This window comes from Lasioglossum baleicum, chromosome 4, assembly GCF_051020765.1.
Source record: "Lasioglossum baleicum chromosome 4, iyLasBale1, whole genome shotgun sequence".
In the NCBI taxonomy this organism is placed as follows: Eukaryota; Metazoa; Arthropoda; class Insecta; order Hymenoptera; family Halictidae; genus Lasioglossum; species Lasioglossum baleicum.
In genome coordinates this window covers 6022751-6047645 of record NC_134932.1, presented here as the reverse complement: position 1 = coordinate 6047645, position 24895 = coordinate 6022751, and the positions used below count along the sequence as shown (strand labels likewise).

The 24895-nt window shown below is 38.4% G+C and overlaps 3 protein-coding genes across 3 annotated transcripts; all 3 read left to right on the top strand.

Moving 5' to 3' along the window:
• The first annotated feature begins 218 nt into the window (after positions 1 to 218).
• LOC143208080 (uncharacterized) lies at positions 219 to 3763 on the top strand. Its single transcript, XM_076422147.1, has 3 exons — positions 219 to 280; positions 1739 to 1835; positions 3170 to 3763. The coding sequence occupies exons 1-3, from the start codon at positions 266 to 268 to the stop codon at positions 3412 to 3414; spliced, it is 357 nt and encodes a 118-aa protein (XP_076278262.1). The 5' UTR covers positions 219 to 265; the 3' UTR covers positions 3415 to 3763.
• Positions 3764 to 3969: 206 nt separating this feature from the next.
• LOC143208079 (uncharacterized) lies at positions 3970 to 11837 on the top strand. The gene is made up of 3 exons (XM_076422146.1): positions 3970 to 4833; positions 8425 to 8491; positions 9963 to 11837. The coding sequence occupies exons 1-3, from the start codon at positions 4816 to 4818 to the stop codon at positions 11528 to 11530; spliced, it is 1653 nt and encodes a 550-aa protein (XP_076278261.1). The 5' UTR covers positions 3970 to 4815; the 3' UTR covers positions 11531 to 11837.
• Positions 11838 to 15235: 3398 nt separating this feature from the next.
• Positions 15236 to 16675, top strand: LOC143207855 (uncharacterized). Its single transcript, XM_076421706.1, has 3 exons — positions 15236 to 15395; positions 15834 to 16002; positions 16351 to 16675. Exons 1-3 carry the CDS (start codon positions 15378 to 15380, stop codon positions 16407 to 16409), a joined length of 246 nt encoding a protein of 81 aa, XP_076277821.1. The 5' UTR covers positions 15236 to 15377; the 3' UTR covers positions 16410 to 16675.
• The last annotated feature ends 8220 nt before the right edge of the window (positions 16676 to 24895 follow it).

Here is a 24895-nt window from a genome sequence, read left to right as displayed (position 1 = left end):
TGGATTCACTTCACTCGCTCGGAAATAAGATAGACATTGTGAGAGGTAAGTTAACGCTGGCCAAGGTTAAGGTGGACGATATCCTCCATTTACATACGCACTGCATTCTAATAAAATCGAGCCCCGATCTATAACATTCGGCGCTGAAAGGGAATAGTAGCCTTTGATTGGCCAATTGAGTGGCCGAGCCCCGTATATAATTCGATCTTTACTTTACCGGTTTAGTTTCCTTCTGTCCTCGCGTCGCGACTAGGGAAAGGTCAATATGCTACCTTTGAAGGTACGTTACGCTTCGGAGAAACAGAAACTAAACATAAGTCCTTTGTGTATTAATATTCACGACTGAAAGAACACGATACTTCAATTCGTTATGTAATTTAATCGGTGTCTCGTCGTTCGTGAAATTAGAAATATGAAAGTTTGAATGCAGTGCTAACGTTATCTAGCTCGATTGTGAATGCGAAAAGATCTCAAACCTAAAGAGTTTATTTATTGTAGTTGCTTTACGGTTGTAAAATGAAGTTCATTGAATGGTACTTGACACAGTGATATTTCGGAGAAACAGGTTTTATCATTTTAGATAGAACGTAATTATCGAAACTAGAGTCATTGAAATAACATTTATTTTTTTCTCTTTATTAGTTGTTGATTTACAGGTATCATTTTGAAAATATTATATTACACTGCTTAGTGTATATTAAACATTGTCTTTGCGATTGGGTTGACTTCACTATGAGGAGACTGTCAGCATAATATAATTTATTTTGACACGAAGGTTGCTGTTTTCATAGAAATTATTAAACGAATCTCTAGGACCTAGGCTGTTTTAAGTAGAACAAGAATGAAAAATAGAGCATGAGTATGATACAGGTCACGTGAGTAACAGTGTGAGAGGTGATTGTGTTCTTCAAGGTCCCTATATTTCACAACTTTGAGACTATTAGATGTTCGTCACTTGACTGCTTTAAATGGAACACAACAATTTAAAATTCGCCCAAATTAGCAATACTCGAAATTTACGAAAATTCGCAACAAAATCTTCGTCTATGATTGGCCAACGGTAATCCTACGCTATACATATACATGCATATAATTCGATCTGCGTGTTCGTACTCGAATTTCATTTCTGTATCACGATTCTCTCGCTGGTGTCCCGGATATTTGTTCATCGAAGGTCAGAGTGAACATTATCAAAGCTTGTTCACCCTGTACTGTTGACATATCGTATTTGAATGAAAGTGTTTAAAGCTGACGCGAAAGCGAAACGAATTAACAGCTGAAACGTGTTTGTTCAATACCTCTTGGAATTTCTAAATTCGTGTGTCGAGTTGGACGCAACTTGTTTACTGTAAAACCAGCGCACCACGGAAAAAATGCTGACATGCAAATAGTGGTGCACTTTCTATTTGTGACTGTTACTGCAGTTACTCGGATCAACCAGTCCACGCTAAACGACCGAGATCAACGAATCGATCTCGATCGCGAGTGCGAAACATTTTTAACGAATTGTAAAAGAAACAAATCTGAAATCAGTAATTCTGTCGGACTTGATAGTTCTAGCGTTAAGGGGATGTCGGTATTTTTTAAACTAAAATAGATCTCTCATGTGAGCGAGTGATACGTGTACTGAAAAGTAGATTTGGATTTGGAAATTTCTCACTGAGACGGTCTCTATTTTAGAATGTTAAGGATTGGCTAACCCAGGGCATATTTATTGACTACAACGATTTGTTTGCAGACTGTACTGCTGTTAACACTGGTTGGTTTGCTAAACTTATCGACAGCCGCACCGGACAGCGCTGGGATCGTGGAAATGGTGAACGGATTGGCGTACGGTAAGTCAGTCCGCTCACTTTTCATTAGTGCACAATAGTTTACATTTTACATATACTAATCTATGTTTGTCTTACCTTTCACTATCGCATCAATTACTTATGAATCATCGTAAATACATGTGTTAATTCCCCTATCTTACATATGGTAACATGATCAATCGTTTCTCGTGCAGTCGTGCAACAACAGGGGACGACACCATCTTTCTGATGCGACACCCAGTCCTTTCACTTTTCAGTGTGCAAGGCAAACATGAGTTAAACTTTGAATTATTAACATTAATTCTATACAGTCAAATGTACAGACAATCATCTTAAATGCAAATTTAATATGAAGAACTAAAAGGTATGCTAAATTTTCATTGGTTCGAGAGAATGATTAAGTAGAACAGACAGTTTGGAGACTTCAATGCCTGGGACGAAGCACAGTGGGTAAAACCGATGAATTCTGTGTCAAAATCAAAGAACTTTCGATAGAAATGAGATAGAGCGATGAAAGTTTTTTTTAAATGACAGCTGAAACTTTGTAGAATATGAAATAATTATGGAGATTGTGTTACGAACGTTTTTTAACCTTGAGAAAATTCGTTGAACTTGCAGAATTTCAAGAAAATTGTGGTTTTTCCAATACCACGCGCGGAAGAAATTTTTTTTAACATGCGACACATTATTTTCCGTAGATTTTTTCACGCTGATTTCAAATCTGGTCTCGTAATTTGTCTACGACTTTAGGATTTTGCTAAAAATAAAAAAATAAGGTGTCACCAGTAGTTAAAAAATTCGTTGATGAGAAGTAAGTTGAAATAATTTCATAAGTTGTGTTCACAAAATGCGATTTCTTGCAAAATCCTGAGGTCGCAGACAAATTTTGAGACTAGAATTGAAATCAGCGTGAAAAAATCTACGGGAAATAAGGTGTTGCAGGTTAAAAAAGATTTCTTCCGCGCGTGGTATTGGAAAAACCACCATTTTCTTGAAATTCTGCAAGTTTAACGAATTTTCTCAAGGTTAAAAAACGTTCGTACCACACAATCTCCATAATTATTTCATATTCTACAAAGTTTCATCTTTCACTTAAAAAAAATTTTATCGCTCTGTCTAATTTCTATCGAAAGTTCTTTGATTTCGACACAGAATTCGTCGGTTTTACCCACTGTGCGACTCATCGCGCGAGATATTCGAATTAACTGAATACGTCGAATTGTTTTCTGCTGTTTTAGTAATGATAAGTAGAAATGCTGGCAAAGAAAGTTCTATTTGTTGGGAATGACTAATATTTAAGGAATATATACAAATGATTTCGGCTTGTGTGTCACCCACATACTGTTTCGTTTCAGGTGGAATTCCATACGGAAGCATAACTGGCATGGTATCGAAGTATACTGGATTTATGAACCAGCAAATTAATAGCCTTCAGACTCCACAATTGAGCGGGCTCAACGGTGTGCAACCACTAGTTGTCGCGCAAAACTACGGAGCTGGACAGATAGTCCGTGCGCAACCGCAAGCTGTGCAAATTTACAATCTTCAGGGTGTCGTTGCTCCCAATGTTGTTCGCCCCCTAAGTCAAATAGGATATTAACTACATAAATAAGTCGTAACTAATTATCAACACTGGGAGTACCGAGCAGTCCAATTTATTTATTTTCTTGTAAAAATTGCAAGAGCGTACTCATTAAAATTTAACGCAATTTTGATTATAAAAGAATTGATTTAACAATTTTGCTATGAAGACACCTTCGTGAATTTAGTAATGTCAATTTAAGAAATTCGGGATAGAATATTATGACCCAATTGGTGGCTCCAGTGTTAATCGATGATTACGAATTATTAATTAATGATTAATTATTAGTAGAGTGGCATTGTAAGTGGCATTGTCAATTTCGTATTACTATATATATCTGATGTTAATAAAAACCTTGCACACCATCAAGAAAATGAATCTATAAATTACTACAATCTCCGAAGATAGTCTTGATATTGTAGTCTGATCGTTCAATGATAATACTTCATAAAGAAGAGAGTGCAAAGTGGCTTGAATATCTACATTCAAATCTCCACAAACTGGTTTCTTGGCGGATCGTTTAACTTTGTTGCAACACTTACTCTTTACTAACATGAAAGGGTTATAAGTTCATTATGCTGCATACATAGCGAATACAATGAATACGTTTTGACTCGTAAGCAGCGCGCGATTGAGGGGTTTGGACAGTTTTGATTTTAAGATAATTACATTTGCATTCTAGAGAACGTTTAAAAAAATTCACATTTCAACTTGAACAATTATACTACACTCACGCTTACATTCTATGAAAATGGCTTGGAATTAATTTAATTGTAGTCGAGGTCTATTGATCAATTTTCTAGTTTCCCTTGATTCGAAATCACTCAACCGATCGGCAAGTGAAAGAATGATAATAAGGACGTTTCTACCGGTGATAGTTCATTGTAATTTGACATTAATGTGCAACTTTCTACCAGGCGAATCAGGTAATTGTGCTTTTAATAAGTTCAAGGCAATTGTATTCTGAAATTCTTTAGAAATTGAAGAATTTTCTAGCTTCAAGATGATGCAATTCGAGATACTCTCTGAAACGTGCATCTATAAATGTAATATTTTTTGAGAAAATAATTCTCAACAACCAAACAGACAAACAAACAAACAGACAGACAAGAAAGCGAGCTAATAAAACCGTGGTAAAAATCACTTTCTTTCGACTGCCACAAGCAAGGGGTTGAGTCTCAATAATAAGTATTCCTGGTGCTCGTCACCTGACAATAACTATAAACGTTAATGTCGGTATTGTGGGGTTCAAGTCACTCTTATTGTCGCATTCCTGCCTCAATGCAACCTCCCCGCGGAATTATGCAAAATTTGCGAGTCTTATGTCATTTGAATTAGGGCAAAACTGTTTACGGAGAGAAAGTATAAATGACATCGAGCACGGTGTATGACTGTTAGTCGTCACGAGTCTCACGTACGATGCATTACCCGCTACAAGTGAGTATACATATACGAAACACTAATCCCGGCCTGGTTGACAGAAACGAGAAAAATAACCGAAGAACAGACCCTCTTTCGCAACAAGGAAGATGATATTCGTCCGGCAAGGATGCACCACGCGGTAACGAGGCAACTTTCTGTCCCCGAAACAGGAAAATTGAATTTTTCTCTTGTTCGACTCGCTACGCATTCCTTGCAATTCCAAGTTGCACAACGAACTCTTCGTTGTTTGAGTAATTCGAGAGTAAACATTTCGCTTCTTACAAGTTCTGACTTCGACTTCGACTTAAAACTCTCTATCAACGTAAACCTGCAACCAAGCAAAACCTTAATTTGCATTCTCGAGGATCTGTGTGTCATCTGAACAATTCACTTATTACTCGAAGCAATCCAACGATTATAATTTCATTTTAAATAACAATAAATTTCGGAGTGAAACAACTAATCATTGTACAGTGAGTTCAAAGAAAACCACGGAAATAATTTATCATCCGAGTGAGACAGAAGTGATACGTGTAAAAGTTTGCAACATCGTCATCACCAACAATTTATTTCTGCATGGTGCATCGTGCGTTGCAACATAACAGCATATCGTTCCCGCTGACAGGTCCCCGCTAATTTTGCAACAAATAATTCTATTTTTCACCAGGCACGGCCGTAGTACTGCACTTTATTCGTTCGTATGAAACACGGTTTAATTTGTTATTTATTGGCGACAAATTCGAACGGATTTATTAGTGTTGAACGCAGCCTTGTAAATCAAACGGCGTCATTGTGATCGATATAACAATACATCGTCGAGTCGCGATTATTTATTACGGCTCCGCGAATAATGTGTGGAACAGGTGTTGTACAAGATTTATACGTGTCGGATGGGCTTTAATGAACTGTTTTACGGCATGTAAGACGTGAACTTTCCGACTCTATATAGTATTGAAAAGCGCGCGTCCTTGTGAGAAGAAAGGACTAAACGTTGCGCAATCGTGCTAATTACAATACGAGACAATACCTTGCGTTCTAAGAATACGTTCCACTTCAAATCTATCTAATAACTGTAAGTAAAAATAATTACGTAAGCCCGAGAGAGTACCATAAAATTATTCTGCATTTATATATAAACAGACGTTGTCTCGCGATATATTCTCTCGTCCTTCGATAAGGAAATCTTATGGGAAGCGTTAATTTATGCGCGATTAATTGATTAAAATTTATCTTACCGCTGCATAGTCATTAAAGAAATCTCGAAGAGGGAAAGTCTGTGGTTTTGCAATTGTAATTAATTATTTATTGATCGGTTCGGTAAAAATGCACTTATTTATATACATTGCTTTCGTTAGATCATGACACTGGCCATTCACGGAGCCTGCAACGCGTGTTAGTGGTCACACGTGCTTTATTACGATCGCCGTGTACGCTGCTCGTAGAAATGAACCTCGTGAATGAATAAACCTCATGAATGAAACGCGAAACAATGTACCCCTCGTTTTCTATTTGAACTAATCAGTGGTAATCGATCGGTACTGCATGTTTATGTACATCTCCGACTATTTTACGTGGATACATGCTTCTCGGGCTGATGGATTGACTATAAGAATTCAAACTAACAAATGGCGTTCCATTTATTTAAAAACATCAATTCGAACACTACAGAATTTTTTTATTGTAATCTCCGATGGTACCATTCAATTTATTAAGCTTGCAGCAGTTGAACTTGAATAAGAAATTATTTGGTGTGTCTCTATGGAAAATATATGATCAATGTTCTATAACGTGAAGTTCATATACTGTAAGAATTCAAACTAACAAATGTCATTCCATTTATTTAAAAACATCAATTCGAACACTTCAGAATTTTTTTATTACAATCTCTCATGATTGTACCATTCAATTTATTAACATATCTACACATTTTTCTAATCTGCAGCAGTTGAACTTGAATAAGAAATTATTTTATGTGTCTCTAGTATATGTGATCAATGTTCTATATGTGGAGGTCATAAATTCTCCTTTGGTATAATCTAGAGAATACTACTTAAATCTGGCAGTGAAGTGTATCCACCCACGCTTCGATCGAAAGCAAACCTCCAATACCATGTCATCAGCAATTTCTCTTTTAGCGTTACACTGGAAACGGTATGCAAAATCGAAAGCAAGGCATCGACGGATGATTGTCTTTTTCCTGTTGGCGACTGTGATTGAAAGAGACTCCCTGATAACTGACATCGGCTAATTTGCAATTGTAGAAGATGGAATTAAATTTCGATAAAAAAAGTCGTAGCAATTCCACCAGGGCTTATTTTCTCAGATGAGCTACAATAAGCCACATTGTGATTGCACTCGATTTTTCTACTTTCTTCGGTACGTGCCGCGTGCTTCACAATCAGCAACAATGCTGTTACATAACTCGAACCAATTAGATCGTGAATCGTCGATACCGTTCCTGGAATTCCGGGAATTTCAGGAAGCAATCAAGATTGCCGCGATCGATTGATTCGTCAAGCGTTTCGATCTCACGGAGAACAGGTTCCATCGGAAGAAATGAGGAATATTGATTACTTCTCTTTACAGGAATGTCGTGGTCTATGGTAAAACACGAATTCCGACGATTCTGTCGCAACTGTCGCGTTCGGGTACCTTAAACAGTGACATAACCCGCGAACTGCATATGCTTGTGCACTCAAATGCATTCCGGTTTGGAAAATGCACAAGAAAAGAAATAAATAAATTATATATTATCGTTCTAAAATATGTGACAACGTTGGCAATTTTTGATTAAAAAAATATGGGACTGAATGTCTTACTTTTTTTTGTCTAAAAATAAATGGCAATGAAATACCTACAGATTGCAATGCTCACTGTTTTTTCGCCGTCTGCAAAATGTGAATGCTCAGATCAGGGATTCTTAAATTGCTCCACAAAAAAGAGAAATTTGCATAAACATCCGCAGATCGATCGCGTAATTGCCGCTTCATTTTAAATCTACCTTTTTCGTGACCTCGAATAAAACGGAAACAGGATGTGAGAACTATTTTGTACGGTTAGGTAGCTCAGAATATACGACTATGACGTCGTAGCGCAAGTATTTTATCTTTCGAATTGGAAATTACATTTTAAAAGCACAACTTTTAATTAAACCTTTTTTCTTGAATCTTACACAATTCCCTAACTATTCGCGACGGATAATATGAAAAATCAAGATTTCTTCCAATGGATGGTGCTTTACGGTAGACCAAATATTAATTGTAGGTTTTCGAAAGTTCTTGGAAAGACAGTCGGACCGTTCCGACCTGCGATTGCACCCTCGAAATTTGCACAATCCGCCACGACACCGTGTCGAAGACAAGTATGTCGCGTGTGCATGAAACGGTGCGTCGATCTTCGGATTTGCGCGCGTACGCGGGTTGCGTCACGCAATGACAAATAAAACATCGTATTATAGAAAATTGCCGGCCACGGTATCGCGGGGGCTCATTACGTGTTACGCAGTCCGACGGGGGAAGCCGGCATCTTTTTCACGACACAAAGAAAAAGAAAGGCCCCCCGCTACCATACACTCGGTTCTAACTATCGCTTTTGTTCTTCCAACAGATAACGGTGCTCTGCACGACTCTCTGGATCCTGCGAGGCGATGTGAACGCGGCTAAAACAGGAGTCAGTAAGCAGATTATTTCATCGTTCTGGGGCACACCCTAATCGTCTTTCTGCGAGGCCTTGAACTACTTCGAGAACTACTTCTCGAAACAATAACAAATATTCTTCCTCAGAGACAGAACAAACCTGGAGGATTCAAACCAGATAATCAGAACTTTTATAACGTCCGCAATCTCGCAATTTACATAGTCTAATTAATTTGATTAATTTTACTTGGAGATCCAACCATTCGAAGGTTAAAGTCACAGAGCACAGTAAAATATTTTAAAAATCCACGATTTCTTTTCGATTAAATTGTTTCAATATTTCATAATGCAGTTATATTTAATGAAACATTTGAACAGTGAAAGTAGATTGGTAAAATTGAAAATTGGTTGGAATGTTAAATTATTTCCAAGAGAAATTACATTCTATTTTGCTGTCTTTTGGCGTCCATTAAATGAGCACTTGTCTTTATCTGTGTATAATAATTGTTTAAGTTTTTTTCTCACATTCGAATAATGTCTCTGTTAATTAATGCGTCAAATGACACGCGAGAGAACACGTAAGAAAACGATAAATGAGTAACACATTGAATTTATGGGCAATAAAAGCTGGCCATTCTAAACAGCTAGATATCCTATTTCATGTCGGACGGTTTTGCAAAATCTAATTACTATCTTCTGTACGCACGTGTCCCACCCGAAAGATACGTGAATAGGTAAAATGTCAAGAGGATGATTAAGTCTTTTTATCTCGCGTGGAATCGTGCAAAATTTGTCAGTCTTAAATCAAGTGTATCGGGGTACGTGCGTTTAAGGGGAGAAAGTCTATGTGACATCAAGTGTATGATGTATACCTGTCAGTCATCAGCATGGATGAATCTCGTGTTGCTTGAAACGCATTAGTCATAGTCGCTAAATCGATTCTCGTTGATTGAAATTAGAATGCAATGGTGAGTTACAATAGACGATATTTACCGCTATATATCGTAACACCGAATAATCTTTCTGTTTGAGTCAAGGATGTCAATTTCAGTTTCCTCTAAACTGAAGAATGCCGCATTAAGACAACCGATTTAGCGAAAAAAATTTATCAATTTTTTATGCAGATACCAGTTCTCAAGGTTGTACGATCACAATAAATTTGTTTCGTTGGACAGAAATGAATGCTGATGAGAAAATTTATTCTCTCATCTCGGCATAAAAAGAATTTATAATTAAATTACAACTCTTTTAAACAGAAACAGAACGAGAATCGGATATTTTGAATTTTTATTTATTTTGAAAATATATTTAAGATTATTTGTGTTAAACATTTATCAAAAAAATACCCGTCACATAAATTTCACTAGAATGAATGTGTCTGCCTTCGGGACGTTTCCTTGTAAGAGTACCAACACGAAACACATAATCTGCAACTGAACTCCCTCACTTAATCCACGAATCCCAAAATGCAACCAAGTATGTATTCTAAATCGAGGATTTGCATAGTAGGTCCAGAGGTATTAACCTCCTTCGCGAAGAACATCGCGTCGGTATTGTCGTCGACCTTGTTGGGGGAGTTGCGGGATTCCCGAGAGAACCAGACGGACTTGAAGCAGGCTGGTCCCCTGAGGAAGCTGCTGGAGGCACAATCCTTCCACGGCGATGCCATCGAGGCCATCAACGCGAAGTTCTTGGGCAGCACACCGGACCGCCCGAAGAGGCTGGCAACGGAGCGTCGTCAATCCTTGGACGATGGTCAGAGAGGATTTCAGAACGTCTACGCGTCGGACGCGCCTCGTTACACGAAATTCTATAATCCGGAATTGTACCGGTTTCCGGTGAACCGTGGACCAGAGATTCCTCGAGGCGAGGCGATCGTCGGAGCCGTGGAGAACGCGAACGCTGATGACAGAGGCAACGCGATCGACGGTGACGTGAACGCAGCTGCTCTACACTATGCGGACGGCTATCACCAGCCATCGGGGTTCAAGTACAAGCCTGATCTCGTTCATCATCCTCTACCCTACCCTCCCACTCAGTATGGACCACACAACTTCCACGATCAGTATGATAATCGTCCGACACCTGGACCATCTGATCAGCCATCAGCGGTGGCAGGTATCGAAGACGAAGAGGCTAATGGGAATCCTCAGTCGGCTAGAGTGCTAGACAATAGACCCTACAACCTAAATTACCATAACCCCTACCGCAATCCTCATCATCCACCGTTTAACAATCACGAAATTTACCCCCATGGGCATCCAGCGAACGGACAACCATCATCGCCAGGCGATGATCAAGACGCCCAGAATCCATCAGCGTTGACAGAAGATCAGAACCAGAAAGGTGGATACATTTATCCCAGTTTTCACTACGGTCCCTTCCACCATGGCTTCTATGGGCCCTATCATCACAACGGACCGCACAACGACAGTAATGGAGGCAACAATTCAGGCCCACATTATCATGATCGTTACTATGGTGGATACGACCCCTACTTCGGCCCTTATAATCAGCCTCACTATCATAATTACAATGGGAGACCGGATCAGGGGAATGAAAATGGGCAGAACGCTGTGCAAGCTGAAGGAGAAAATGGGAATAATAACAATAATGGGAATAATCATGGGCATAATCATAATTATGGATATCACGATCACGGTCCGTTTTATGGAGGACCTTATGGAAAATATCCGGGTTTCCCTGTTTTTCCGTACAAACCTTTCGGTCATGGATTCTATGATCCCATAGGACCGAAGTTCAAGGTTCCCTTTATCGATCCTTTCGGGCCCTTTCCCTTGGTGCCTTATTTCCCTCCTGGATTTTATCCTGGTCCGTATGGGCCATATGGTCCACACGGTCAAAATGGCAATAATAATAATAATAATGATAAATCGGAAGGCAACGCCGAGAAAAAGCAAACGGAAGCGGCTGCCGAGGCAGAAGCGCTTGCAGAGGGCCAATCGAAGATTATCGAGTCCTTATCTTCGAATCAACAACCATTCCCTCTCCTATTCCCTGTCAGTATTAAAAATACCAAACCAAATTGCGAAGAATGCGGCTTAACAATCGCTTAGAATTATCAAATTGTAGCGTTTAAGTTGAATTATTTATAGTTACTATTATGGATTCAACTATCACTTTTTGCAATAAATGGGAGTAGAAAATCAGGACGTATGGATTTAGTATATACAGACGGTGAAATAAAGGATAATTGTATTCGCAGTATTCATTTGATGTGTGTTAAATATGTTTAGGAAGTAAGCGAAAGGATTTACATGCTCTCCCGAATTTATTCTGGAATTATTCCTTTAATCCTCCTAAAGAAGAAATATATGGCTTGGACCACTTTTATAATTATGAGCACATGTATGTTAATATGGAAGTATAATGATGCAACTGTAAAATTTTGTGAAATTGACTTCATTGGTTTTTCATAACGTTTGCTTCATATTTTGATTTGTTTTCCTTGCTCCTATAACGATAGAAATGTAAAATTTGTGATGCATTTTCAGAAGAACAATGACGTATTTACATGGTACTGGTTGCTGTGAGGCTGGTATTTATTATTTTATAAATTGAAATAACTTAAAAGTTGCAATAATAACCCACAATGTCTACCAACTACTCTGATAGAAGAATTCAACCGAATCTATAGGCAATTCTATTAAGACAAATTGGAATTATTTTTCTTTTGCTTGCTCTGTAAAATTTCAATTTTTGCAGTTGTGTCATTATACTTCCGGAGTAGCGATATGAAGAGAGAGAGAGAGAGAGAGAGAGATCTTTAATATACATTACATTTATTTTAAGAAGAAAGGAATTTATTATGTAGGAAGCAGTTGAGACAAAAGTTTGGATTGAGGTCAGATCGGAGGGTAAGAAAACAGTGACCAAGATCATCGATTCCATGTTAGTTCCTCGAGTTTCTCACCGTTCGGATAAAAACCGTTCATTCACAAAGCAGTTATACAATTCTTTCTGCGCGCGATTATTAAAACAAATAAACGCTTCCCACAGTTTGACGGCTGATCCCAATCGAGCCTCGCGTCCTCGTCTGGATCAGCGGATAACTTGCGAGGTAGATCCAATGGCGACCCGTCAACGGAACGGATTAATTGGTGTTCGACGCGACAACGTTTGCCACTGTCATGGTATTAGTTTTGCATTCCCATCGTTATGATACACAAATAGGTTCCCATAGCTCTGGTTGGCCTTATCCTGCAATTATCCAGCGTGTCGACGCTGCATTCTAACTACGGTCTAATAATGTTCGTGACCTCCGTTGCGTCGACGAGGATCATCGATCGAAAAACCGTATTGTCCTTGACGTTCATGTCCACGCTCGAGATCGGCAACGACGCAGTAAAAATCGATTTATCGCCGCGACTTCAAGGAGACTAGGACTCGAGACGTAACTCGCGGTAAGTCCTTCGGATTTTGTGTCGATCGATCGCGGATTCTGGGGAAATAGCGTGAAAACAGGAAAAAAAGATGACGTAACAGATAAGATTAGACTCTGGTTCCGACGCAGATTAAGTAGATGACTCATCGCGGGTGTCGGTGATACCTGTGAGAGAATCTGTTCTAACGATTAACTCGTTGAACACCTTTTTGCTCGGCTTATGGTGTTCATGGAAATTGTTCTGCGACAATCGAACGATCCTTGAACAATTTTATACATGCATGATCTAGTTTATTCAATGTACATGCAATATCGTTGTTCATTTTCACAAACCGAGCAAATAATTCTTTCAACAGAATATCTTCATTGACTATTTTCTTGATAGAAAATTTAATCTGATGATTAAAACGCACAACACTATGTCTTCTGCAACTTCCGTGATTAGATAATTTGTTTACTGCACTGCCAATGCATTATAGATTCGTAAACTTCGAGTTTATTAAATTCCGAACACGTAGCCTCTGTTATGAGGAGTATACAAAACTTCATCGGCAGAGCTATTTTTACTTCCACGTATCAGTCCGCCGAACGAATTTGTTCATTGTAGAAAATATCGTCCGAAACGCTCCATAAATTCGCTAATCCGTGATTAATTCATTTCACGGGCACGTTATTACGTGTTCAGAGTCTGATTAATTATGAATACCGCCGAACCGAAAGCATCGCGAATTAATACAAACAAACGAGAAAGTTAAAGGACTCGAGAAGCGATACATTTGCAAGTGGAATAAGCCAACCATTGTAGAGGAAAGCAGGCCATAATTAATGATTCACGGAGTCACGCCAGTTTTTCCCCGCGAGAAACGTAATAATTACTTACCGTATGCACGACGATCAATTATCGTGTCTTCTCTCAAGTCATCGGCAGATTTCGCAGCGTGAGGCAATGCGTTGAACTTCGAGCAGATTGGTATCTTTGTGTAACAATAGAGTAGAGCGCGAAAGTATCATGAACAATCAAACTGTCGTCTTTTCGATGTGAAAGACCGAATAATTTCGCAGCGGTTCATTAAACAATAATCCATAAATAGTTCAGGTATTACATATGATCTACAATGAATCGCGCAAACGCATCCTCAACTGTGTTGCAATGACCTTTCTTTCATGATTTCGTCCCACCGGCGTGCACCGTGTAATTTCGCCATTCGGTAACACGATCTACCTAGCTTCCTTGCACCTGTTACGTAACATTTGACTTTTATTCTTTCCGTTTCGATCACGATACTCACGGTGCCATCTTCTTTCCTCGAACTCCATTGAACTCTGCGTTTCTGCGCACGCAGTGCCCAGTTTACAACAATTAAACTGTCTCCCCGCTTCTTAATCGATGGTTGTCAGCCAATCACCGTCTCCAATTTTTATAATAACTAAACTACAGAGTCTGTGCATTTACAGAGTGCACGGATGCGTCGAGCAGTCGCCAATCACAATAAAGATCTCGCGCATCTTTATTATTTACTGACGATCAGATTGAATATAAATTACCGATTACTTCCCATGGAAGAGGGATTACAAAAACTCTAATTTGCACAAGATATTGTAGTTTCATTGTAATGAAGATGTGTCTAATAATAACTTCATTAGGAATTATTGGATATTTATCAACATCTTATCGCACATTGTTACGAACATTAATAGGGATATTTTATGTACAAGTGATAAATTAAATGTATTTGCAAACTGTGTTGTTACAATTTTATGAGTTTGAACAGCGAATGTTAACGACGAGTTTCTGTCCACTCATTCATCTCGAGAACGATGACGCGGCAGACATTTGCATTCGGAAAATCTGCAGTCGGGCGTTGCGCATTACAGCTTGCAATTGAGGCGTGGCGAATCACACTTGTCTGTTTAATTCCCTCGCAAACGTGTAAACATTTCAGAAAACGAGCCGGATTCTCTGGAAACGTCCAAACCCGTCGGATCAAACTGTTCATTTGCCATATTCGCCCCACGATTAGTGCAAGAAACACTAATTCCACCAGCACCGTTATTAAGCGGAATTCCCCCGATGAATTTCCCAACGAAACGTTTCCATTATTCGCATTGTTTTGTACGGAGTTTCACAGAAAGCAAAGTGTAATTGAGAAACGTAATAAAACGTTGAACCACCCGACGAATTTGGATGTCAAGGCGGTGTTCACAGGGCGTGCGTACTCGGCGACCATCCCGAAACGCGTTACTACACTCTTCTATGTATTGTGTCTCTGTTTCATAATGACGCATTGCATTCGCATAATTCCAGGGTAACAATGCCAAGCTTTGCTATTAGTGTTAACAGAGGAAAGCCAATACGAAGGCTGGGAAAATTGTTGTTGGGGGTCGCCGCGGGACCCCGCCTTTGTTATAAAAGAACACGGGACCAACGTTAGACGGTCAGTGCTACTCGGCGGATAGTTCAGAGAAAAATTAGTGCATTTTGCTCCAGGTACGGACGACCTAGTGTCACCTGATAGAGAATGGCTTGCTTGAAACTTGTAAGTAACGAAAACACGCTAATTCTTACCGCGATCTGCCAGCGTTTCCTTGTCTCGGTTTCTAAAAATAATTCTTTTCCTACGTTGGTCACGAAGTGTCGACACTTTTTAATTAATTTGCTATATTTTTATGGTTTTGTCAAATCAGGTGGCGAACTTTAAAAAAGATTTTATCAAGTAATTATATTAATCTAATTGTCTAACAATTAATTTTCATCATTCTTCTGTGTACTCCGAGTTTGTTCTGAATAATAAGTCTGCGATTTTGCAATAAAAATCATACAAGGCATTTTTGTATCAGTATATTGACATTCCTATGAAGTGCAACATCATAGAATACTAGAGGAAATTTTGTTTATTGTCACAAGAGGTATTTATGATTAGATTTTACAGATTTGAGTGCAGTACTTAAATGATTTCTTTTTGTGTGTTACATAGTACACAGTCCTGCTGTTGGCTGTCATTTTCGCTGTAGCGTCTGCGAAACCAGGATACCTGGGCGGATACGGCGGTTACGGCGGTTACGGCGGCGGCGGCTATCCTTACTCTTATGGCTACAGGTACCCATTCTATGGAGGATATGGACACGGCTTCGGACACGGTTATGGTAAGAGAAAACTTATAACAGCATGAGATTTCGAACGCGACAGGACTGGCTTCAACGTCAATGAATATTTTGTATACTTCCCAAGATTAAGCATTTCCACGTATCATACATTTCTAAATGGTCGATTATTATAAATTTCTAATAATTATCCAGATAAATATGCTTAGACTTAACTAGATCTGCATTCTTTGTACCTTTCATTAATTAAAAGAAAAGATATTGTTCTCCGTTTCCTTCCTGGAAGAATAAAGTAGACAAAATGTTCACCGACGTTGTCCATCAGTCGCTCACTGTAAACAAAAGATTCATAGACGTTACATTGACATGGTAATTTGCTTTTCCCTTTAGGTTTAGGTTATGGCCATTATGGTTATGGTCATGGATTCGGCCACTACGGCTATTTGTAATCGCAAAGACCACCGTTTGGATTCTACCATACACGATTCGGAAAGGAGTGTCTCGTTTCACATGATCTTATAGTACAGCTAATATTGTCGTAAACATACTTTGCAACAAATGGAACAGTGCTTCGTGTAACGCATCTGCCTTCCGTTACTAGAGGACAATCGGAAACAATACTTCTTCTACCCCCTGCATTTACACTATTGTTGAAACTACCAGTGAAGTAACCATAGCAATACTAAACCAGCAATAAAAACAACTTTCAAATTAATCAACTTCGATGGACTCTGCGTTCTTTACTGTCATAAATGCTCTACGAAACGACGGGGAAAAATAAAACGTAGCTTTTAATGGAAGTATCGTGTATCGCGCATTTTATTGACAACTTCGATTGTCGTTTCGCGAGTCTTAACGACTGCAATGGTAAAGTTGACTATACGCGACACGAATCACGTAAGTTTACAAGAATTCTTTATAATACGTCACTACACTTATGAAATCGAACGAGGCGTTTAGATTGTCAATTTCGGATTAAGCAGAGTTTATGGTAAACATTTTGGGTCACATTGTCAGGCGAAATCCACATTGGTCAGGAAAACCAGTAACCCTTTGAGATAGTTGACACCTCAGAATTCCTTTAGATCTTTTGGCAACCTAGAATTTTTGACGACCCTTATTCCTTTGAGATTGTCTTGTATTCCACAGTCAGAGTTGGGCATTAATCGATTAAAATTTTAATCATGATTGATTGATTAATGTATACGATTCAAAAAAGAAATCGTCGAAAAATCGGCGATTGATTCAATCGATTGATGAAGTTAATCGTCAATCGTTGATTAAAAAAAGGAATCGTCGACAGAAAACATAAAAGCACGTAAACAGAATTTGTATTATGGACCAAATGACAATACACCTAAACTCAGTTTACATTTTTTCCAGTATTTATACAGTTCTGATTACGTATTTAATTTCGAAATTTCAGCAGTTAATCAGTAATCAATTATCCGATTGACGATTAATAATCGTTAATCGCAATTAACGATTAATAAGTATTTATTCGTTAACCACAATTTTAACGACTAAACGAGGAGATTAATTGTTAATTGCGATTAACGATTCAAGTAGAAATTTAGTCGTCAATCGTTGATTAAATTTTTGCCCAACTTTGTCCACAGTAAACGTTCCAAAAGAACCCAAAATTGTCTTTACCATATTTCAAATCTGAGCAGAAAGGTCATTGCTTTTAGTTGTTGTGACTCATCCCGTCAGTAGATAGTACACTTCGGGTCATACCTCGAAAGTTGTCGCGGCTCCAGTGTCTGTGACCTCGTCTGCATCCGTGTAAAAGTCATGACCACGTGGGTGTCGCACCTGAATTCATCGGAATCGTTACTATCTCGTCCCATGATCTTACTCCCATGATTTCTAAATTCTCAATTCTTTTTCCTGTGGTGTCATCCCGCATACGTAACAACCATTTCTCATTATCCTTTCACATTAACGATATCGTTCTGTTTTTTAATCATTACCACATTTACAGTGTTCCTCTCGCATGTTTCCCTAGAACATCGCTTCTGTTTCGAGTAGGAATTTAGAATGACACATTCAAGTGATGTGTAAACATACTGGACAGCATAGGCAACTTGTGAATCAGTCATTTGTACAACATTTTTGCATAGAATATTAAAAATTAGATAACAACGCAAAGGACTACAAGTGTATAATGAAGACAAATCTTCTAATTCTTTAGTAACACCTTTTAACTCGATTGTCTTAGCTACTGATTGTCCAGAGCATATAATTTTCCTTTATCACACGTACAGTCGCCACGAAAACTAACTGAACGATTCACCAAGCACATTGCTGTCTGTAATTAATGAAGATTTCAAATTACCATGTATTGCTTAATTTTTCCAAATGTTTGTCCATCCGATTACGTGTTTAGGCGAAGGTTACGAATCGTTTTTTAATGGTAATTTCCGAAAACATTTTCGTCGAGCCGTTAATTTGCTTCCCGAAACGATTGTACGATCAGTTTGTACATACATAATATACATGCGTAATTATGATGTTGCGCGTTCACGATATTACTGGCGCATGAAAACCAGGCGTCGAGCAGAACATCAGTAAAATCATGCTTCTGTCCTTTTCCTGTTCAATTGGGCAACACCGTAAGCGGTGATCCGTATGTGCAGGTGCAGAGGTCAACCACGACTTTTCAGGTCGTCCAGACTCTTACTTAGCAACAGGTAAACCGCAATCGACCGCAACTGCGACTTTAACCAACACCGGCACCATGCCGTTTCATCTTCAGCACATTTTTTCTCTGCTTGAGCAAACCATCTCTTCCCAATTTTAATATCACACTTCATACACACGATACATGTTCTTCAGAGATTATATTTTAACCACAACCTCGAGACGGTTACGCATTCGTAACCTTTAAATTGTGGATTTTTATCGCGTGTTCATAATCTCTAAAACAACATTTTAAATTCAAAACAACATTAAGCTAGCGAGCATTCGTATTCGCATTTTTTAATTAACGACTTTTTTGCATATAAATAAAACTGAAAGTGATAAAAATACTTTTTCGTAGACAAATAAAATTAGCATGTATGTAGTATAATTTTTTTACGAAGGTTTTGTCGATGCTAATGAATTTCTCTTGTGTTCTTTTACTAGCCTGTTAATCTCATCTACAAAAAATTCTTCTAGTCTTCGTCAGATTTTCGTCATTTCTAAAATGGTCTTCCTATTTTTCAACCCTTTGTGGTAGTACACACAGTATTTGTTTCGTTGTTTTATTTTTGAAAAGAGTAACACTTCTTTCCATTATGTAGTTGTCTAAAATTTAATTTTTAATGCTTCTACCTCTTGGTCCTATAAAAATGTATTTACCAGCGCAAAAGGTACTAAAGGATTCATTAGGACTATAAAGCAGCTAGCTAATCTTAGACATCGCATAGTAAAGTTTTGCAATTTTATTTAAGTGGACGGTAAAAGAGGAGAGATACATTTAAAAAGCGGGCTAACGATCTATTCGGGGAGGATTCGTCCTTCGACCGTTTGATCCTCGTTCTGAACATTCGAAAAAACATTACATAATCTTATAGTTCCTGAAGACGCGTGCCTAATCTTGTAGCATATCATATAATGTGTATTGTGAAATCATCAGCGTTCGTTTACGCCGCTCGAAGCCTTGATAATGCTGGACAGATTTACTAATGATACACTAATTCGCCGCTATTAAAATTCCATGGTCGCCGTGTAACGCAAACGAGGACATTTAGAATGCCTGTATATTCCCAATTTTGGAGGTTCATAAACATTATTATAATTCTCTTGAAAGTAATGCCTGCAATCGTTAAATGCCTCTTTCCCGTCGATACAACTCCGCTTAACGAGCGAAGGGGGTTATCAATAAATACGCAGACGGACGAAAGTGCAATATTATATTAAACCTTAACATACTTTGTTATTTGCTGACCCCAATATTTCTTATTCTCCGTGAATAATTCGCTTTTTCATCCTCACTTAGAGAGAAAGACGTACTTGAAGAATCTATGTAATTTGTTTCTCATAACTATTAATCTACCGTGACTGAAAAATTGCATTAAGCGAGTGATATTTCTTCAGAACACAAGTTATAAATGTTCGTCGTATAAACTAAACGTTTGGTTAATGGAAACGTTATTAGGTGATTATAGAATAATAAGAAAGCAATTCCTGTCTTCATTATAGTGGATCTTTATTTTCCAGTGGAGGCAATAACGTATTTCAGTCACGTGTAAACTTCTATCAATAAATTAAGTTCTAAATTTTTCTTGCGCCAATTCACAACTGTGTTCGACGATTATGGAACAAAACTAAATTTTTGGAAAGCTGTGTACCCATTTATAGTACCAATGATTATTAATAATAACTGGTCAAGCTTTTTTCGAAATTTTTTAACGGAAAAATGATAGAGAAGAAGCAGGCGAAAAGGAGTAAAAAGTTGATAGCGAAAGGTTAACGACGATGACAGGAAAAACACGAATATACTTCGGTAGATTATTACATAACTAAACTACTGTTGCACAAATTGTTGTGGACGCTATCTCAGAATTTACATCAGAAACGATCTGTAAATCATACACGACGTCTACGGAACACTACTTGCGATGAGAACCTGATTAGAGAAAGGGATCCCGCCTATAAATCGTCTGCGGCGATCTATTCGTTTTTAGGAAAAAAAAACACGTAAAAGCATCGCTTAGATCGTTCCGTCTAGTGGTAGCCATGGCCTTCGGTGTAGCATTTTGGTTTGAACGATGGACCAGCTTTTGTTCGAAGATCTCCGGCGTTAGTTCAACAATATTAACCGACGCAAGGAAAAGATCGAAGGTCGAACGAACCGTGATTCCGACTCTTTCCGTGGTGCTCGTGGCTGGCCCCTCATTCAAAGGAAAACTAAATACTAAGAGAAAGGTCAAACTCATGTGGAAAAGAACTTCATTCATTCGCAGAGGACGATGCCGATCGCTGCTGTCTGTATCAGCTACATCCTGAAGAATATAGTATTACAATAGTCATTGAATAAACCGAAGTCGACGTTGTCAATTCATTTCCACGTTCTACAATTCATTTAACACGTTTTACTATCTTCTACAATTTACGTAACCTATGCTATTTTATAAACTGACTTCTTCAGGATACAGGCGCACACGTGTCCACTTAACAGTAGTTTGATATTAGAATCAAATTACTACATTTGTTGAAACTATTTTTATTAATATGCCCATTTTCACTCTGTTTCTAATCTTATTTAATATTTATTTACAATCATTTACTTCTGACAATTATATTTCTAAAGAGATTAGAGAAAGGTGTACTTCATTTTTTCCCCTCGAGTATTATTACTTTCAAATCGGAATTATTTTAAAGAAATATTAAGCTAAATTTTTCATCCCACAAGGTTATAATTTGAATGGAATAATTTGAATTAAACGGACATGTATGTCGAAAGCCAGTTTGCACTACTTAAGAAGCCTTCCTTCGCGTTACGAATCTCCATTTGCTTAATCGTGAGACTCCAGTTAGCATTATAACGTGTAATTCTGCACAATGTAGCCATTACGGTTCGTAATGTTTGTCATTCGGAATATTTACGAGGTAATATTGTTGCCGGTAAACGTTCGAGGGCATCATTGATTGCTACTACTGCAGTGCTGCGATTATCAACTTCGAAATGTCATTTTACGAAAAACATTGACATTTTTAATACCTGGGATGATTTAATCGAATCGTACCAGCAATTTTCGGGAAGATTATTTCGCAATTCAGAATATAAATCACGTAATTATGCCATATACTTTCGATCAAACGTGGCTAATGAATTCTTTCCTCACCCAAGAAATATTTATGTAAATTCTAAAACAGATAGATCCGTGTTCTCGACTAAATTTTAATTCTATGTAACTATTCCGTGAATTTCTTGCTAAAGTACAGGATAGAAATGTTTGATAATTAAACAAGGAAGTTCACACAATAGTGGACGATTGCGAAGTTAAGTGTTGACTTCGAGAAAAATTCTTCGACGTGTAACTTATCATTTACGACACGGTTTTAATGAAATGTGGCAAATGACGCGGAACATTTGTTGATTAATTAGATAAATATGTGACGCAGAGAATTGAAAGGAGTCGATTCTTCTTATCGATCCTGATTGGTCAAGGGTTGGTGGGAATGAAAAGGTTGAAAGCATGGTGTACACAACCTTGATTCGAACATCGTGTATCTAATCGATTATTAAAGTCCAATTAAAACGTCACATTCGAGTGGTGCTTACCAATGGATTGGTCGAGTGTTCCTCGATTCTATCAAGGTCTCGTTGAAGGGAATCTTGCACGTACACTGGTTTATGACCGGCCATTATGAGAAAAGAAGAGGGATGGTGTTAAACAAGCGATTGCTCAAGAGAAATGGGATGGTCCATTTTAAGTGCCAATTCCGTTTAGAAATGCCAAGCCTCTGTCTACACAGCAACAAAATTGTGCTCGCAAGACACTTCAAATTACAATCTTTATACCTTTAAGATAAATGCAGTTACAATTGTAATATATCTGTGGCATTTAAAAAACAATAGTCAATAAAAACCTAACAGAGATTACTAAGAATTAAGTGTTCGTTACACAAACTGTGCTGCAATATTTAAGAACGTGATATTTCGCATAAAATTTCAGGATCGTACACTTTTTAATTCTACTTTCCCCAATTTACTTTATTTTCCATACTTTCAAACGAATAACATCTCCATTACATAAATTAATTACTCCTACGAATTTCAAGCCTGTGCTACAATGTTAGAGAATGTGAAATTTCACATGAAATTGCACAAACACCCACAGTCTAGTTGCAAAAAATATTCGTATACGAATTTTGCTAATTAAACTGTTCTTCGATTTCGTGATGTTATGTGAATTTGCGCGGGACTAAAAATTTTTATAAACGTCTTTGTTGAAGTATCTCACAATGACGACACCGATCAAAGATGCAGGATCAAGCAATGCTTCGCGATCACCGCGAATGATGAACTCGCATAACTCACGTTCGCAATTACCGCGGTCGATCGTCGAGCATCATTGTGTCTCACCGGTTTTTCACCTGTATGGGAATCGTGCATGGAATTAGCCTATCTTCTACGGTTGACGTTAGATGCTGCCGATATCTTGAAACAATACAATATATTCACGGTTATGTCATACGGATTCTAAACGGAAAAACTGAGCGCAGTTTGTTCATTTCTGTCGACATGCTCCGAGAAATTTTCTCACGTGCTCGCAACAGACATAGAGCAGACTGTGCCTTTATACTTCAAACGCTATATACGTGCCTAATTGGCAAGAACGATTCACTTCGGATTTCTTGTTTTGCGATTATTGCAAGCACAAAGAGAAATTGGCTAGTCTCGAATCAAAGTCGATCTAAATTACGATAATGTGAGAACATTTTTGATAAAATGCTAATTGATCAATTTAGGTCAGTATAATCAAAATGACGTGCTCTAATATTTTTAATTTACAATTATTGAGATTGTAAAGGCGCATACATGACGAATTATTCGATAAATTTATTTCTTTAAGCATATTATTAAAAAATGGCTAACATACATTCTCGTTATTTTTATGAAGTAATGTAAAATTATTTTGTCTTGTTTGCTGGAGGCGTTTTCGAATAATTTACGATACATCTGTTGACCACAGCGTGTCGCAACGTAATCAAGTTTTCACATTTACCGTCGTTCCAGCTTTACAAAAATTGCTCACGGTCGTTCTAATTCGCGGGCGAATCGGCGTAATATCGCGGAGGCTGCACGAAGGCAAGTATCGACGCTGTCCTTTCGATTTATGACCGTGTAATTACGGTATCGCTTCTGTGCTTCTAACGCACGGCAAATAGTATTTCCCGTCTTCGTCTGGGGGAGCTTGGTTATGCTCAATTATCCACAAAGCGTGTTCGTGCAGGAGCGATAAATATAATTGCACGAAAAAAGCTTTCAGAGACGATCGAGCAACACAATGAACGAAGTGCGAAGAACGAAGCTCCCCGGTGTCAAATGCCTGCGTAACTTAATTATGATTCTGTTACGCGGCGTTTACGAGATTGTGTTCTATGCTATTACAGAATATTACGTGTCTACTTTCTAGCCAAGCCTCGACGGTTTTAGCCAGTTTTAGTGTTAAATGACATAACAAGCTGGCGTGGTTTAGAGTGTTATCGTAATAAGATTGATGGATCGTGAATCGGCGATGGGAACAAAGATTAGATTAATCGTGTATCGAAGCTTCTCTTGACATTTGATCGATGTTTTACACGGGCAGATCACTTTTGTGGTGACAAGTGCTTCACCGACCTATATACTCCACGACGAAAATATGTATAGATTGTTTCATAATTGAAAAATCATTGAATAAAAAGGTTAAAACTGATTCGATCCTCTTGACTCCAAAACTCTCCAGCAGCAATCTGCAAATGTCACCAGGTGCCGGCGCCAGGTAATCTTACAATTCCCGAAACCCAGCCAGCTCATTGCGATAATGTATCCGATCCCGAGACGACCTCCATCGATCAGGCTAACGTATTCAACGGACAAGCTCACCGCAAGATCCAATCCAGCATCTTGTGGTATCGCTTCGAAGCGTTCACTTAAAGCGAGGCGAAACTCATCATCGATAAATTTTACCTGAATGCCGGGTGTCGTAAACATTCCGTGTCGTTGACTTCGTCCACCTGGCCGAGCCTGTCCTTCGGCCACGATGATTCCGTGTCGAGTTACCTCAGCCGATGATCGGAACAATAACACCCCCGTTGTTAATGACACCCTTCGGATCAAAGGCGGCTGGGTTAGGTGACCAGAGCAGGCCGAATCCTGCTCATCCTTGAGTTGCTCGAAAGCGGCGGTCTAAGGAGGAACGTCCTTCGCAGTTAGCACCTTGCGTTAGGTCACCCA

Bases quoted from the DNA above. Each gene is read 5' to 3' on its own strand.
- LOC143208079 (XM_076422146.1), top strand. The intron at 8,492-9,962 runs GTAAGCAGATTA...TTTGCATAGTAG, and splicing joins CGCGGCTAAAACAGGAGTCA to GTCCAGAGGTATTAACCTCC.
- LOC143207855 (XM_076421706.1), top strand. The intron at 16,003-16,350 runs GTAAGAGAAAAC...TTTTCCCTTTAG, and splicing joins CGGCTTCGGACACGGTTATG to GTTTAGGTTATGGCCATTAT.
- LOC143208080 (XM_076422147.1), top strand. The intron at 1,836-3,169 runs GTAAGTCAGTCC...GTTTCGTTTCAG, and splicing joins GGTGAACGGATTGGCGTACG to GTGGAATTCCATACGGAAGC.